The following is a 17,464-nucleotide window of genomic DNA, read 5'->3' as shown; positions in this document are numbered from 1 at the left end:
TTTTATCAGTGACTAAACTAGTGAGGCTTGTCACCCTTTGCTTGAACTATGTTTGCTTATAATGTGAAGTTAGTCCATAAAGTTTGAAAGTTATTTAGAAAAATCCCTCAAATAGACACAGAACTCTTTGTAAACCTACCAAAGCTGGAGATTTGTGGAGTTCCCGCTGTGGCTCAGTGGGTTACGAACCCAATACAGTGCAGGTTCGACCTCTGGCCTCGCTCAGTGGGTTAAGGATCCAGCCTTGCTGTGAGCCGTGGTATAAGTCACGGATGTGGCTCAGATCTGGGGTTGCTGTGGCTGTGGTGTAGCTGGGAATTGCACCTCCAATTGGATCCCTAGCCTGGGAACTTCAATATGCTGCAGGTGCCACACACACACACACACACACACACACACACACACAAAAGAAAGAAAGGACAGGATATTTGCTGCTCAGGCTCTGCTCCATGGGTGTCACTCCCTAGGGAGCAAGGAAAGGGCACAGTCTGCTTTATGCATGTTTTTGCCAAACAACTCTCGCAGCTGTGAGCTATGGGTACAAAAATGATTAGAAATACTACAAAAAAAAAAAAAAGTCAGCTGTTAAGGCCAGAGGAGGACAAGTCGCTCTTGAGGTTCTGGCCCTCAGGGGCTGGGAGAGACACATTGCTAGCATCCTGGCAGCGCCTTCTCCCAACCCTCGACCCTAAGTCTGAGTGCTTCAGCCCTAGGCACACACTGCTCTCAAAGAAATACAGAGATTCAGGCAGGAGCTGCCCATGGCAGAAACTATTAAGGACCCTGCCCAGACCCCATAAAAACAGGCAGACTTGGGGGGATCTCTCTCTCTGGAAGCGTCCTGCCAGCTCACATGGGTGGCCATGGGGTACCGAGAGCAAGCTCCCCAGTAGACCAGACAGTGGCATTGCTATGGAAGAGCAAAGCTCAGACCTCAGTGGGCAGGAGGCCCGGGTGCCCTCTGTGTCCCAGTAAGAAGTCATTCTGCCAGGACTCACTGGGTCCAGGACTCACTGGGTCCAGAACCCCCAGCCTCATCCACTCTCAGGCTGCCTTCCTAAGAGAGTGAGTCAGAGAAGTGGGGAGGGAGGGAGGCAGGGGAGAAGAGGAAATGCCAGCCTCTGCTTATGTCCTGCGTAACTTCCCACCACCGCAGGGAAGAAATTCTCCTCCATGGGAATCCCCCCAGTGCCCTTCAGGTAGGAAATGGGTATAGAGGACTGGGACTCTCCCTTTGCCAGCTTGATGACACGTACATCTTCTGCTGGGGCCTCACGAGCAGTACAGGAACCTGCTTCCAGGGGAGACTGGAGGAAGAGCAGGTGGGACAGCAAAGGCCCTCTGCTGTCTGCTGGGTGTCCCTGCTAGGTGTCCCCAAAAGGGGTGGTTTGGGAACTGGTGACAGGGGAGCAAGGTCTCCAGGTTGAGACACCCTGGCTGGCAGTCACAGGAGGAAATCAAAGGGCACAGGACTGTGAACCTATGTGCCCAAGAATGGGAGTGTCAGGCATTTTTCCTTAAAAGCAGAAACTGGGCTGGGGACAGGGAAAAGAGTGAACGTCGCTTTGAGAAAAATTCCATTTGCTGTTGCAGGATTTTGCGTGGTAATTTCTTTTTCATTTGATGATAGGGTATTTAGCAAAGAGACATGTAGCCCCATGCATTACAGCAGCGCTGCAAACACATCGTTTCAGCAACAGCAGTGTCATCAGTTGGTTGACAGAAAGCATATGTTCTTGTACACATTTCCTTCAGAATAGCCACATCAAAACGACAATGTGTTTCCAACAGCCTAGCATGTGGCATGCGTTTAAGTTTTAATTGGTGAGCATATGGTGAAAACTGGCAAGGGTGCCTCCATGTGGCTTTATCATTGACAGGGAGACGGGTACAGTTGGTTACCATAAGCCTGTGTCTACTTCCCATCCCCAGGAGACCAGGAGACAAGGCAGGAAGGATCCACAATTTGATGGCTGTGTGATTCCAGCCTACATGCACTATGCTCTTGTATTTCCTTCCATTTACCCAGCGACTCTGGCCTCCGAGTAGCTGGGGGCTGCAGGGACCTGTGAGGGAATGGACGTTCAAGCTCTAGAAAGCCACCCACACTTGGGAATGAACAGTGCCCTTCAACTTGGCCCTTACTTCCTGGAGCCAGACATTTATAGGTGGGATCTGACTGCTGGGGTGGTTTCTCTCTCTCTCTTTACCTGCTGGAAAGGATGTCACCTCCACAGCTACCACCTGATCAGCAGGCAGGCTCAGGGTTCACAGGACCTCACTGCAAATCTATGAAGGGTGAAGCCATTCCAACAATGAATGAATTAAGTAATATTCACACACATTCAAGTCAGGCCAAACCACCCAAGATAGAGTGTGGTGGTGACACAGAGAGCCAACACACATGGCTGTGCATTCCCGACACCAGATGAACACACCAGGCGACACAGGGGCCAAGGATGTGATACACCCCTCTGCTTTCAGAAGGCTCAGTGCTTGGCTGGTGACACAGGACATAAAATCCCATCCATGGGGGTCACAGTGGTATGTGGCCAGGCACCCAAGCGAGGGCACTGGGTAACAGGGGATGGGAAGTCCTTGGAAGGGACCCACGGCTGAGCCCTCCTCCAGGTGTATTAATCAGATGCAGGAACAACAAAGGTGAAAGTTCCCTGGGAGCCAAGACTCTGCCTTCTGCTCAGCAGTGTGGTCCTGGACCAGTACCTGTTCACCAAGTTGTCACGGACACCTAAGAAGCCCCTGAGACTACACACTGAATTCCAGAACACTTCTGCTCCCCTTTCCCTTCCCCTTTCCTCAGGACCTCAGTCACCAACAGCCCCTCCCCGCCCCCACAAGCGTTCCTTTTGAGTGGCTGGCCCAAGCCACACCAGCCGCTGTCTGGGCAGACCTGGGAAAAGTATCACCTACTCTCGGTGAGTTCCCAGGACACAGAAGGACCATGTGAGTCCACGGGAAGAGTCCTCAAGGGAGCTAAGATAACTCATCAGTACTGATGGATGAAAACGGCTCGCCACTGCTCATTGACACTTAGCAACGGCATCCTTGGGGAGAGGCACATTGACACATGAGATGGACCCAGCTCTCATTGTCATGGAGGTGACAGAGGAGTTAAAGAGAACCTATCTGTCACCCATGGTCTCTACCTGGCAAAGGCAAGCAAATCCTACCACCAATGGACCCAGGGAAATCCTAGTCCCTCAGCTCCCACCAGACACAATCACAAAAACTGATAAAGGGGATGGATATTCTAAGAGCAAAAGCCTGGTGCCCTGGGAGGATCCACAAGCGGTTTTGGTTATGCCTGCAAAGGCACCTATGTGTCTGTACCAAGATGATATTTAAGCAGTAAAAAGGAGTTAAGGAGGGGAAAGTGTACATGAGAATGCTCTGGGCAAAGGGAAGGGCACATGCAGAGACCAGGAGCCCAGCGCGTGCAGGAGGAGTGAAAACTGGCCGGAGTCAGGGGTTGGGGCCACAGGCCTTGAACAGTGAATTAAGGACCTGGATCTCCCCACTAAGGGCAGTGACGGCTGCTTCAGGGAGGGACAGGCCACATTTCACCTGGTCTGAGAGGACCCTGACTATGCCTACATCACAGGCAAAACACACTCCCCCCGGGGACAGTTGAGGTGGCCTAGAGCTTCGAGTGTATGGTGAACATTCAGGAAGTAAAGCCTGCAGATAAAGAGACTGAGGGGAAGGAAGTGAACGCCAGTCAGCAGGGCTCAAGAGAAGGAGAAAAGCGAATAAACAGCATCCCTGGAAGAACACACGGGCTGGTGACAGAGACGCTGGACAGTGGGAAGAAGTTTTCCATGCCAGGGCCTCCCGGAGGAGGTAGAGTGTGAGCATCCCTTTGAGGCACTGCACTTGAACTGTCTTCTAAACCCTCAAAACTCAGACCTCTCCGTGAGGGAGGGTCACCTCCTGGCTTTGGAATGCTGAGGCCGGGCAGGAACAGCAAAGGCCCAGGCCCAGGTACCCAGCAGCCCTTCTCCCCGTCATAGGTGCAAGCTGGGATATGAAATGAGGACATGGCAAGAAACGCCTGGCAATGGAAAAGGCGTCCAGAGCTGGCCTCCGTCTTCCTGGACCACATCCTGAGAGTACAGATTGATGAGATCTTGGCACTGCCAGAACACACTTAGCAAAGGCCAGAAAAATGTGTTTGGCCAGAACCTGCACTGACCTGATTCCGAGGACTTTAAATTTTAAGGTTGGAGGTGGGGAAGTATAAGAGAGGAGAAAGAAAAAAACAAAAAACAAAATTGAGCTATATCAAAGAAAGATAATGTATGGGATGTGGATGATCCAACAGGAAGAGGTCCATAGTATATTCAAAAGTAATAAGGATGGGAGTTCCCTTTGTGGCTCAGTGGCAATGAACCATACTAGTATCCATGAGGACTCAGGTTCCATCCATGGCCTCACTCTGTGGGTTAAAGATCTGGTGTTGCCATGAGCTGTGGTGTAGGTCACAGACATGGCTCGGATCCGGCATGGCCGTGACTGTGGCTGTCATATAGGCCAGCAGATGTAGCTCCAATAGAACTCCTAGCCTGGGAACTTCCATATGCCACCTATGTGGCCCTAAAAAGACAAAAAAAAAAAAAAGCAGTAATAAGGAAACTGGTTTTTGTCATTCTGGAGGAAGGACCCAGAACCTGAACACAGCCACTAAAGGGGACCCTTTTTTTTTTTTTTTCCATGGCCACACCTGTAGCATATGGAAGTTCCTGGGCCAGGGACTCAATCTGAGCCACAGCTGTGACCTACCACAACTACACCAATGCCGGATCCTTTAACCCACTGTGCTGTGCCAGGGATCGAACCCATGCCTCCCAAGACTGTGCAGTCACATTCTTAAGACACTTCGCCAGGGTGAGAACTCCTAAAGGGGATTCCTGTCCAAAGCAAATAGACATTACGGGAGCCAGGATGGGAACCCATCAGTGTGAGAACCACAGAGAAAGAAGGAAAACTAAGAAAGTTTGTTGAGAGAATAGAAAAGCGTGCCCAGTCCAATGACTGGAACACCCTCATGCAGATCACAAAACTGGGAGAGAAAAGGCAAGAGCAGGCCTTGAGGATTTCCGCCAGCTCAGCCCCTGTTCCAAGTCAGTCAGGGCAGACATCAACCATACTAGCTAGTTATCTGTCCCCTCAAACCCCAGCACCAACTCCTCATGTGATCCACAAAATCTCACTAGACATCAGGCCCTGCTCGGCCTTAGGTCAAGTAAAATAAAAGTCACCATCTATTGAGTACCTCTGACACACCCATGCCATCCTGAAAACCAGAGGCATGTCACCCCATTTAGTTCTCACACCAACAATATGAAGATTAATGTCCCCATGTGAGAAATGAGGAAAGATGTTCAGAGAGATAAAGTAACCTGTCCAGGGCTACATGGCATGCTAGACACTCTCAACCTGCTTTTCTAGACCCGTGAGAACAGGTCCTGCTCTCTACCCAGGGAGGCCGACCTCTACAGACAGCATGTCCCTCCCACTCACTCTCAGATGCATTGGCCCCCAGCAGGTATCTGCAAAGGTGGGAGAGGCTGGAGTGCTTATGTTCTTGCTCCCTTCACGGGGCTGGGGTGGGGGTGGGGGTGGGGGAAGCACAGTTTAGCACAGGGTGTCAGGCCAGCATTTCTGTGCCAAGGGCCCCCTCCCAAGGTTACAGCTCTTATCAAGTCCTAGCTCTTCACTAAGCTTTTCCAGGGCTGGGCAGGGGGAGTGCAGAAACAGTACTGGCCTTTTCCCACTGCAGCTAGTCTCTGAGTGTTTCCCTGACCTCTCATGGTCCTCAGTCCCTCTCCTGGCCTGCCTTCAGGCACCCCCAAGCATGGGCCCTCTACTTCTAGCAGAACTTTGATGACCATTAGAGCTGAGATTTGACCTTGGATCTGCCTGACTGAAAAGGCTGGGCTGTCAATCCCGATGTTACACTGTGCGGTGGGTGATTTAAGCTACAAAGGACAAGGATACGGCCATTTCTGAAACAAAACAAAACAAAACACACAGTGGGCACACTGCTTTCATCAATATCCCTGACAGCTGAGTCCAGAGTGCCCAGTTGGAATCTCCTGTCATGTGATTTTTCTTTGAAGAGATAAACTTCTGGTAGAAAGATTTGAACTTTAATAAGTCTTTGGGTGGCTTCAATTGATTTCAGTCTGTGATGGTGTTTCGATGACTTTGCCAGGACTTGGCTTTTTGGGCAGGTCTTATGAAACCGAGGGCTGGGCCAGCCAGTTCTATAATAGTTGCTCCAAACTCGGCAGATTCCAAGGACCTCCCCGGTTCAGAGCTATTAATGAATGCCATCGACTTTCAACTTGCGGTTTAATCACATAAATGTGAGAAAGGTCCCAAGAGCAAAAGCTCACCACTCTGGAAATTCTTTAGATTCTGCCTTTGGTGTTGGGCCAATCTTGCTAAGCTGTTCACTCAGATTTGCTCTGGAGCAGGATCCCTCAGACTCAGTACTCTGGAAGTTTTGGGTCAGATAATTCTTTAATGTGGGGGGCACTGGATCCTATTATCATGTGCATTACAGGCTATGCAGCAGCACTCCTGGCTTTTACCCTCTAGGGACCAACAGTACTTCATTCCCAATTGTGATAACCCAAAATGTCTCCAGATGCTACCAAAGTCCCGTGGGAAGAGAGGTCACTCCTGGTTGAAAATCGCTGCTCTGCAGGAATAGTATCATTAGGTTGGGCACAAACTCAGCCTATTTCAGCTTCCTTAAGAGACATATATTACCTGCAAGACGCTGATTCATCTGTCTAATGACTCTGCATGCCTTTAAAATTAAGCCCAGCTTTGTCCTCAAAATTAAAGCTATATTTTCTAAATGGATTCAGGCTTAAGCCACCTCTTACGATGAAAACCACATATGATCCAAATTACCTGTGGAATTCCTTCTATAAGATGCCACCTTATAGATCCCACACCTAGCCTCAGAATTCTGACAATCCAGGTTTCATTGAGCTTCTGTGGAAGGCTGTAAGAAGTCTTGGGCTTACAGTCATGGGCCATGTTATCTCCAAATACATATCCTTAAACTTCAAAATCACATTTAGTTCAAAGGACAGGAGGAATGGCTCAAGAAAAAAACAGATCCTTGGCCCTCAGAGTGTGCTCACCTGGGGTCATACACCTGAGTTGTATCATAGGCAGAAATTACAAGCACTGTTTATTTATTTATTTATTTGTTTATTTATTTATTTTTGTCTTTTGTCTTCAGGGCTGCACCCATGGCACATGGAGGTTCCCAGGCTAGGGGTCCAATAGGAGCTGTTGCTGCTGGCCTATACCAGAGCCACAGCAGTGCCAGATTTGAGTCGTGTCTGTGACCTACACCACAGCTCATGGCAACACTGGATCCCCAACCCTCTAAGCGAGACCAAGTGCTGAACACGCAACCTCATGGTTCCTAGTTGGATTCGTTTCCACTGCACCATGACGGGAACTCCACAAGCACTATTTAAATACTAATTTCCATTCCCTTTTTTTGCCCCTCAGATTATGCTTCTGATTAAATTTATGTGGTTAAACATGTAAAGGATATAATTCCACTGTAATGTCATGAGAAGAAGCCAATTTCTAGTCCAATTATTCTAATATTGATTAATATATAGATTCTATTTCACACTAGAAACAGAAAATGAAGAGCAATTTAAGATTACTATATCATTTATTGCCGTATCGATATCTTAAACTCAAACCATATGACCCCAAACATCAAGCCCTGGTTATGAAGATTTCCCTGGAGCTTGTTTGAATTCTTCTTCTAAGGCCAGATAGCTGGGTCTTATCTTGGTTCCATGTTAAACACGGCAGCTTCCAGTATTCGTTTGTCCTCCCAGGTCCAGTAGGGCTGGAGAAGCTCCTGGGTTATTTATGTGCCTCTTTCCTTACAAAAGCAAATAGGAAGGTGAGTCTTTTGTGAAGGATGAAGACACGTCTAATTCCCAACTGGCAGGGCACTTCAACAGCACCCTTAGCTCTTGTCAAGTCCCAGATAGAAACATCAGTGACATCAAAACAAAAAGTGCAGAGTTCCTGTCATGGCTCAGTGGAAATGAATCTGACTAGCATCCATGAGGATGCAGGTTCAATACCTGGCCTTGCTCAGTGGGTTAAGGATCCAGCGGTACCATGAGCTATGGTGTAGGTTGTAGATGCAGCTCAGATCTGGCATTGCTGTGGCTGTGGTGTAGGCCGGTGGCTATAGCTCCAATTAGACCCCTAGCCCAAAAAAGTCTCCATATGCCTTGGGTGCGGCACCAAAAAAACAAAAAAACCAAAAACCAAAAAACTCTTTTAGAAGAGATGTACTACCTTAAAATGGATGTAGTGTATCTCTACAAATAACAGAATAAAACAGCTAGCAAACATATTGATCAAACTTGAGATTTTTGGCTAAGTCTGGCTTAGCAGGATGTAGCTGCTTCTAATTAGATGTTCTAATATGATTAGTACCCAGACTCATCCATCTCATAAATATTTATTGAGACCTCCCACATGCCAGGCACTGTGCTAGGCACTGGGAAATCAGATGTGAAAAAATATCTTTCTTAGAATATTTTTTCAGGTTAGGAGTTCTCTTGTGGCACAGCCGGTTAAGGATCTAGCATTGTCACTGAAGCGGCTTGGGTCGCTCCTGTGGTGCGGGCTCAATTCCAGGCCTAGGAATTTCCATACGCAGTGGGTGTGGCCAAGAATTTTTTTTTTAAGTTAGAGTGAGCTCTTAGGTCACATAGCCATGAGATATTATAAGATCAACATAATTCTTATCTAAAGAAAATATTAGCTCTCCCTGCCAGTAGAGTCTGACCAAGCCTAAGCAGGGCCAGCTGGCCTGCAACTGGGGTAGACTTAGAAATCCCACTTTGAAAATCTCATCCTTAAAAGTTCAGCCTTCCTTCCTAACATCTAGTTGTAACTAATGGATGTGGCTTTCCCCTTAGTCGAACATTTAGTTTATTTGCACTTGTCAGCAAATTCTTTCACAAAGAAATGAAGAAAAATTCACCTAAAGTAAGGGGTATTTTAAAAGGTAGTTGAGTAAATATCTTAATTATTAATTTGTCAAGAATCATCCTCTGGATCTTTTCTTTCTTTTAGCTTTAGATCCTAAGAGATAAATAGTCCACATATATTATGTCAACTTTCTGCAGAAGTTCCCTTTCTGCACTAGGCTGGTCTTTATAGAGTGGACTAGAAAAGTCAAAGACACGCCCTCCACCATGGCCTGTGCAATAAATATCTGGGTACTGGGGAAACAGCTGTCTCTGTAAATTAAGGTACCTACTTTCTTTTTTCACTCATTAGCTCATAAGACATTCACTGAATGCTTATTCTTCCCCAAGCACTGGGAGATAACAAAGGTGAGTAGAGGCATGGGCCGTTCTCTGAGGGGCACACAGAGGAGAGAGGACCATTTATTGCACACACAGTGAGACAAGCCCTGTATCCCAGGTACACACAAGATGGAAGGGAAACACAAAAGAGAACTCAAAGAGGCTTTAGGGAAGATGCGTCAACTAGATGGGTAAAAGTCCAGCGGGCACCCCATGGGATGGCACTCAAGCACAGAGGCACAGCTGAGAGAAAAGGGTATCTTTCAGCTACGGGAAGCAGTTTGGTCCTGACGGACCACACTATGTGGAGGTGATTCCCAGTCCCTACGACAAGACTGGTCATAAGGACTGGGAGCCAAGACTCCTGAGTTCTGAGCAAGGCCTTAACTTCATGTTGTAGTTGATGAAGAGCCACTAGAGGATTTAAAACAAGGCATAGCCGTGATATGGGGAGGGGGTTGGGCTGTAAGAAGAACCTGGAGGAGGTGAGATATAGTAGTAGAAGCTTCTGAAGTGGTCCAGAGCAGATACGGTTAAGATCGGGATGAAGGCACTAGCAACGGGGACACAGGGAAGGGGGCTGATTTGAGAGGAAAGAGAACATAACATGCAGTGATTGATAGATGTATGGGTGGGCATTGAGGGAAGAGTCACGGGTCCATGCCTGCTTCCAACTTAAATTCCTAGGCCAAAAGAAATGGTCTTAACCAGATGAGGACTAGGAGGTTTAAGCAGGTTTGGTGGGAGGGATTTAATAGGTGAGAGATGAGTGACATGTCCCATCTAAAGTTAGGTCAAAAGTGACTGGCACCTGTTAAGTTAAAAGTGTCTAAGAAGCATTCAGACGGTGATGTCTTCAGAGGCTGGGTACATGTTTCTTGAGCTCGAGAAGGCCAGGGCTAGAGATGCAGACCTGGCAGTTTTCAGTTGGTAGGTAGTTAAAAATTACAGATGGGGGGGTACACAGGTTCAGCCAGAGGTTATGGCATGAAAAGAGAGGGTTGCTGGGGAAGGAGTACAGCAAAAAATCTAACACTTAGGGGGCATCTAAAAGAAGAGTCAGGAAGACGACGGAAACAAAATGAGAAGGGCCGAGACAAAATGAGAGAAAACAATGATGGCAGAAGACATGAAAGCCCAATTACACGTTGAGTCAGGAGATTACCTAGAGGGTACACAGGGATCCAGAGCAGCTGCATCTAGAAAATCCACAAAAAGTGACTGGACCTTCCCAGTGTATCTGGTGAAGGTAGCTTCCCCAGAAGATATTCCAGCTTTGGAAGGCTCTAAAGATTCACTGAACCCAGGCAGTCTCTTGAAAACGCATACTTTTAGAGACTAGAAAACCAAAGTCTGATTATCTTGCCACACAGCAGGTGCTGCATCACTTTGACCAAATCCCTTATTGGGGTGGGTGGGGGAAAGGCAGGGGTGTGGGGGAGTCAGGGATGCTGGAGGGAAAAAGAGTTGGGGTGGAGGAGTAGAATAGGTCCTGAGCACAGATAAGGATGCCACAAGAAACCTGCGAGTTACTCTTCTCTGCTATTTCTGAGTCACTGACTCTGGAAATTCAAAGTACCACACTGACTAAAGAATGTTCACTCTCACTACCCGTGGAGGCCTTCAGACTGTCCCAAGGCTTTCCACCTGGAATGAAGGGCACTGATGTCTTTCCAGATTCCCTCGTAGCACCCCCAGATGCGGACAGTGCCTGCTCCAGACTGGGTTTTGTAGCTCCTGACGCTCTAGCTTTTGGTCAAATCAGCCCAAACAAGCTACTGACTGTTGGAAACTGGAATTTTTTGTTTACCTTAAACAGATTTTAGGATGCAAATGTGATTGCAGAGGTTGGTTAAGAACCATTATAACTCAATGCTTAGAAATAATTCTTATGAGTCTTTGACATTCCCTGGCTCTTGCAAGCAGAGGCCTTTGTTCTGGACCATCTTTCTAAGGATGTACACATAGCAAATAGCTTTAGAAGACAGAGACAGAGTCTCTCTCTGGAGCAAACCACTGTTTGGTTTATTGCCCACTGTGATAAAGATCATGTCTCCGTCTGGGGCCAAGGGACAACATGCTTACTGCCCAGTGTAAGATTTGGGGTTCTTAAACTCAGGATTCCACTTGGCATGTGTGCAGGTATTACTTGGCCAATTCACAGGGACTTGGAAAAATGGCACGAACATTGATGTTTTGGCTACTACAATTGCTATGAGTAATAAAGTCCTTCATTTCTGACCCAGGAGTTTCGTGTCTTCTGCCAACATCCATGAGATCATGGCAGGCTAACTTATAAGCTTACAAGTAGGATGAAGTCTCAGACCCTGCACCTACTTTAAGGCCTGACTGCCATCTATGAAATTACCTCGTTGATCACATAATATCCTTCTTTAAGAGCTTTCCCAATGTCATTCTGTGCCTTATATTTACTTCAGTGTACTTAAGATTTATACTTTGTCTACTTCAAAAACACTCAAGATTACTTAATGTTTTCAAACATGGTGCAAGAAAACACACTGCAGGCCACTGACACACTCTGTAAGAGGAAACATGGAAAGTTTTGCCTTTTGCTACTTTCAGAGGTAGAGAAATAGCCAGGCAGAAACATCCAATGATTTGCAAAAAGCTCTCCCCCAAGTTCCACAGCAGGTGTAGCAGCCTTGGGTTGAGTTCCTGAGAGATTCTGTCTAACTGAGCAAATGGCATTAAGGGGCAGCAGTCAGGGGAGGTGTGGGGCAGCCCTGAGTCCCTGAACCACAAGGAATCTAGTTTCCTGCCAATTCATGAAGCCCTGGACTCGAGGTGTCCAAAAGCTTTATGCAAGGGAACCAGCATGCATTAGGCTGATGACTGATAATATTCCACTGCTACTGTGCCAGTTGGAAATCAGATGCCAGGTAGTTATGATTTCTGCCATGTGAGCTGGGTAACCTAAGAGAGTGTCTCTATATCTGAAGGAGAGCGAAAACATGTTACACAACAACGGTGACAAAGATGCTCCATCAATGACTGGTAACAATGGTGACAGCCATGATGATGAATGAAAATGATGAAGAATGACTATTCATGTGTTTCCAGGTAGGAAGATCAGGAGGCTAGTGGAATTATCATGTTTACCAGTACTTTACCTTGTGTAATTTTTTTTGAGTTGATACACCAAAAATGTGCAGAATAGCACCTGGCATAAAGTAAGCACTCAATCAATGCTAACTATTCCTATGAAGCCTTCTGTGCTAGGTCTTTTCTGTTTTCCTTTATAGCTACATTCATTCTTGGCCGGAGATCTTTATTAAATGCTTGGCTCTGCACAAAAACATCAGTAGACCGCGTCCATAATTTCTGTAAATGCCTGCAGGTGAGTGAACAGGCCATGGCCATATAAGTCATATTTTATATCTCCAGGGCCAAACTATGAGACACTTGGAAATATCTAAGAAACAATTACAGGTAGAAAAAAAATCACTGTTGAATATATTTTTCCTTGACATAAAATTAATACAGTGTGTTAACATTTTCCAATGCATCTCTAATGTGTTATTTCAGTGTGCAAAGTATAGAGGATGCAGGGAAAATAAGAAGAATTGGCTAGCCATTATCTATGCTTTCAGGGCCACATTAGTGAGTGAAAACACCTTGTAAACTCTTGAGAGCAGCTTTCTTCTATTAGGAAATAGTCACTTCTCTCCATTTAGCTTCAGGTATAGGAGCCAGGGAGCCTGGAAACAACACAGTTCTAGCCTCTAAAGAAGGCAGTTCAACTCTGGGATGCCCTGCAGGAACCACCCTCAACACCTGGTTTGAGATGGGTGGTTTTCTCCACTTTATTTCCATGAGATAGGTTACATAGATCCAGACACCCTCTGGCATAATGCGTTACCTTGCTTCACTATGGGTACATAAGGAGTTATTATTATTACTGTTATTTGCTTTTTAGGGCCACACCCGCGGCACAGGGAGGTTCCCAGGCCAGGGGTCCAATCGGAGCTACAGCTGCCGGCCTACTCTACAGCCACAGCAATGCAGGATCTGAGCTGCATCTGCGACCTACACCACAGCCCACGGCAACACCGATCCTTAACCCACTGAGCGAGGCCAGGGATCAAACCTACGACCTCATGGTTACTAGTCAGATTTGTTTCCATCGCACCACAACGGGAACTCTGGTTATCATTATTATTTTTTTAATCCTCAGAGTAACTTCCTCAAGAGTCACATAGAAGAACTCTATCCCAAAAAGAACATTGAACCTTTTCCTCTACATAGGGGGAATCACTTATTTGTCCAAAACATGAACGTTTTTCTCAACGACTGAGAATAACTCCTTTGCTTCCAGGCTCAAATAATAGGAAATAAACTTATTAGATAGATGTTCTGATGTATGCCACCAGGGCTCAGTGAATATGAGGAAAATTGAGTTAAAACCATGGATGAAGCAAGAGGTCCTTCCGTGTTTACTTCAATTTGGTGCATTAATGAGAGCACAGTGCAAATGAGAACACACGTATACATCTGCTCATCACTTGGGCCAGACAGTTTCACACAGGGAAAAAATATTCAGACCATTGCCACTAAGTTTAGGTACCTTTGGGATAAACATCTGCTGTGAGGCACAGGAAGGCCAGGTGGAAAAATAATTCAAACACACACTGCCTTCAAGGTGTGGGTAGGGGCATAATTTACACAAAAGTTAGAGCGGATTTGGCTGGGAATATTTTTGGTTGAAAGATCTCATGAGATGGCACCTAGTGCAACCGATAATTTCCTGTTAGACCTTCCCTCTTCATAAATATATTTTGTAAGAGAAAAAGTAAAGAGGTCTTTCATGTTTTCCTATCTTCTGCTATCAAAGAGTTCTCCAGAATCCAAGTAAGGAGTTTTAATAAAAGAACTCATAAAAACGACCTTTAATCCTGAGGTATACATAATTCAGGAACAAATGCTTGGTTTTCCCTTTTTTGTAAATATAATTCTGAAATGTAGGCCACGGTTTTTACAGATCCGTCGGAAAGGGTCACAAGTGGATGGTGTGGCATTCATGGGAACATCACCTCAAATACGCTGGTACCATGATGCCTTGATAAACGGCTGTGCTGGGAGTCAAAACAGTGGTTTTATTCTCAGTGCAATACCAACAACTCTGAAAACCATCTTCCATCTATTTGAACCTCAGTAAAATATGAATAATAGCATCTCTCCTACTTACTCAGATATGCCACAAGGTATTATAGTGTTGGAAGGAAGGCGCTGAACACGACAAAAATGTGAAATGAATTATTAGCATATGATGCCACAAGGATAAAGAATGAAAAAGCAAGTCAACCCCTGGCACATTTGGACCCCTTGTCAGGTGTTTGGTGCAGGACAAACGTCTGGATGTGTGATTATATTTTTTTATTCTTCCTCCAGCTGTTGGACTCTTCCAAATGTTAGGAATCACCAAAAATTTACATGGAGCATTTAAAAATGAGACCTGCTCAAAGGATTAGACTATTAAGTGGGAGCCTAGCAGAATGCTTCCAAGAGTGATGACAAACCAGGCTGAGAAAAATCTTTCTGTCATACCTCCTTTGTGTTTCTGTCTCAAGGGCAAAAGCTCCAAATCAGAAGCAAGCTTCAGCAGGTCTCTTTGAAAGTGTCCTCTTATAGCATTTCTTCTTCTCTCTTTATAATTGCCAGTTGTATAATTCAGCTATGTTTCAGGACAAGGATGTTCGAGTACCTGACTGGTTCCAACTGATTTGGATGATAGTGACTTAACAAATGATGGACTGTACCCCCAGATTCTAAAAGAGCCACTGCTTCTCCCCTTCCCTCAAGGGAAAAGCAAGCATCAGAGTTATTTCATCAATTTGTAGTTATATCTAAATTCAAGCCCAATATCCCTGTTTCTGATGCAGACCATCACTTATGGTGTGACTGCAAACTTTTCCTTAGTCTCTAATAATCCCTTCTCCATGGAGGAAAATGACTTTTGCTATTTGTCTCTCTCTCTCTCTTTTTAATGGCCACACCTGCAACATATGGAAATTCCTAGGCTAGGGGTTGAATCAGAGTTGCAGCTGAGGACTACATCACAGCCATGGCAGCAGCAACACACTATCCGAGCCACATCTGTGATCTACACTACCCCTTGCGGCAACGCCAGATCCTTAACCCACTGGCTGAGCAAGGCCAGTGATCGAACCAGCATCCCCACAAAGACAATGTGAGGTCCTGAACCAGATGAGCCACAATGGGAATTCTGCTATTTGTCTTTCTGAAAGCATACTAAAATGACTTTATTTTCCCCAAACGCAGGTTACATAAATACAAAATATTTGCTGTGTTCTTATTGAAGTTTAAAATACTGTTTTTTAATTGGATAGAATGGCCTCAAATTTGACTGTAACTGGACAAAACACTTGAGGAACTATCTTTTTGCTGCACACATCAAGTAGATTAAAAACCTTGAGGTCAAACAATATTTATAGATACTGACAATTCCTTTTCAGCTCAAGGCCATTCTGTACTTCAGAGTTTGGACAACCATTCTGCAAAGTGCTGAAGACAGAACTCTTCGACTTAAAAGTCCCAAGATTAAGAGCTATGCCACAGCTTTGCAGGGGAATATTTGTTCTATTGCCTCTGGAAATACCACAGTTAGATAGAACAGCGATATCAGGCAGAGTTTGGAAAGCACAGAGCTGTTACAGAGCGGTCTGTTTTCCTGATTCTCAGAGTCTTAATATTTTAAGACCGACATTACTCATCTATGACTGAACCATCTGCCCGGGGACGCTCTTCCATGGCTCAGGGACCAGGAGTAACTGGATGTGATGAGAGACTGGGGTGGAACCAGCCTGCTCCTGAAGATTGAGCCCTGGGGCTTGGAGAGCCAGCAAAGCACTGCACAGATGAGACTGTTCCCGTTACATCCAGTTCTGCTGAGGTCATGGAGTCCTGCCTTGTTTAAATTAGACTTTACGCCATATTTAGTCAACCTTCCTAGAGTTAGAAGTTGAGTGTCTCTGTTGTCTTCAGTTGGCTGAGTCTCCATCAAGCTGCAAGTCATAACACGCAATGAGACCAAGCAGTGCTGGCTGCAGGGTTACTCAACACACAGTGCTAGGTGCCAGCACCCGAGCCATCCTCTCGGATAATGTGAAAGAAAACGGACCCCCAATGATGCTAGGATGACAGGGAAATTTTCTCCAGGGAAAGTCTGCCTGCCAGCACACAAGCGTCTACACCCACATCCATACCACGTGCCAGGCTTTCCAATTCTCTATTTTTTTCTTCTTCAATATTCAACTTCTATTTTCACTACATCCACATTTTTCTCTGCATGCTTTGATTAATTTTCTTCTCTATCAGTTTCACTTAAACCAGACTGACAGTTCCTATGGTAAGAACTCTGAAAAGGGGTCACTTTATGGGGCAGAGCCAATAAATAGCATGCACATGAGACTCATAAATTACAGCCCTGTGAATTCAGATTAAATATCAAAGTCAGCCTTATTTTTGGCATTGTCCTTTTTCAATGATCGTCCACCGACAATCTTTATAAATAATTTGGCATTAATAAGTGGCTCTGTAGACCCCTGGCAGCTCAGATTGCGGTCACCCCCTGAAGCTTCCCATTAATTGCTTCTCAGTATGAGTTTGCACATAGGAACAGTCACTGTTGCCCAGGAGAAGCCTGTCTGAGGTTAATTAACCCATCAGTTTCCCTCTCCTCTCCCTGCACTCACCTTGGGGAGGCTGAGGTGTTCCTGGGGAGGCGGATGATACCGTGAGAGCCTCCTGGGAGTCTAGAGACCGAGGGCTATGGCTCAGGGGGGCGGAGGAGGCAGGGGCTGCCGGTGAGGTCAGGTCCAAGGAGAGGTCAGCTCTGCCCCGGCTCGCACTCCGGCTTCTCAGTTCCTTCTCATGCGCCTCAGCTGCCAACTGCTCCAAGTATTTGTATCTGAAAGTTAAATTCCAAAGGGTTTCCGTAAAAAGAAAGAGGAGCCCGTGGCTGATGCTTGTTTATGGATGAAACACCTGCAGAGTGAGCTGGTTTCCTGATGCACAGAGCACAG

The 17,464-nt window shown here is 46.1% G+C and overlaps 1 protein-coding gene across 6 annotated transcripts in view; it reads right to left on the bottom strand.

The window, feature by feature from the left end:
- The window catches only part of FHOD3 (formin homology 2 domain containing 3), a 556,170-nt gene that overhangs the window by 86,783 nt on the left and 451,923 nt on the right, over window positions 1–17,464 (bottom strand). For all 6 annotated transcript variants that reach the window (XM_047794147.1, XM_047794143.1, XM_047794144.1 and 3 more), the window contains one exon: window positions 17,135–17,349. In XM_047794147.1, the coding sequence (XP_047650103.1) occupies window positions 17,135–17,349 (215 nt within the window). The remainder of the gene's footprint in view (window positions 1–17,134; window positions 17,350–17,464) is intronic.

Source organism: Phacochoerus africanus, chromosome 8 (genome assembly GCF_016906955.1).
Source record: "Phacochoerus africanus isolate WHEZ1 chromosome 8, ROS_Pafr_v1, whole genome shotgun sequence".
Taxonomy (NCBI): Eukaryota; Metazoa; Chordata; class Mammalia; order Artiodactyla; family Suidae; genus Phacochoerus; species Phacochoerus africanus.
This window is presented reverse-complemented; position numbering and strand designations above follow the sequence as displayed.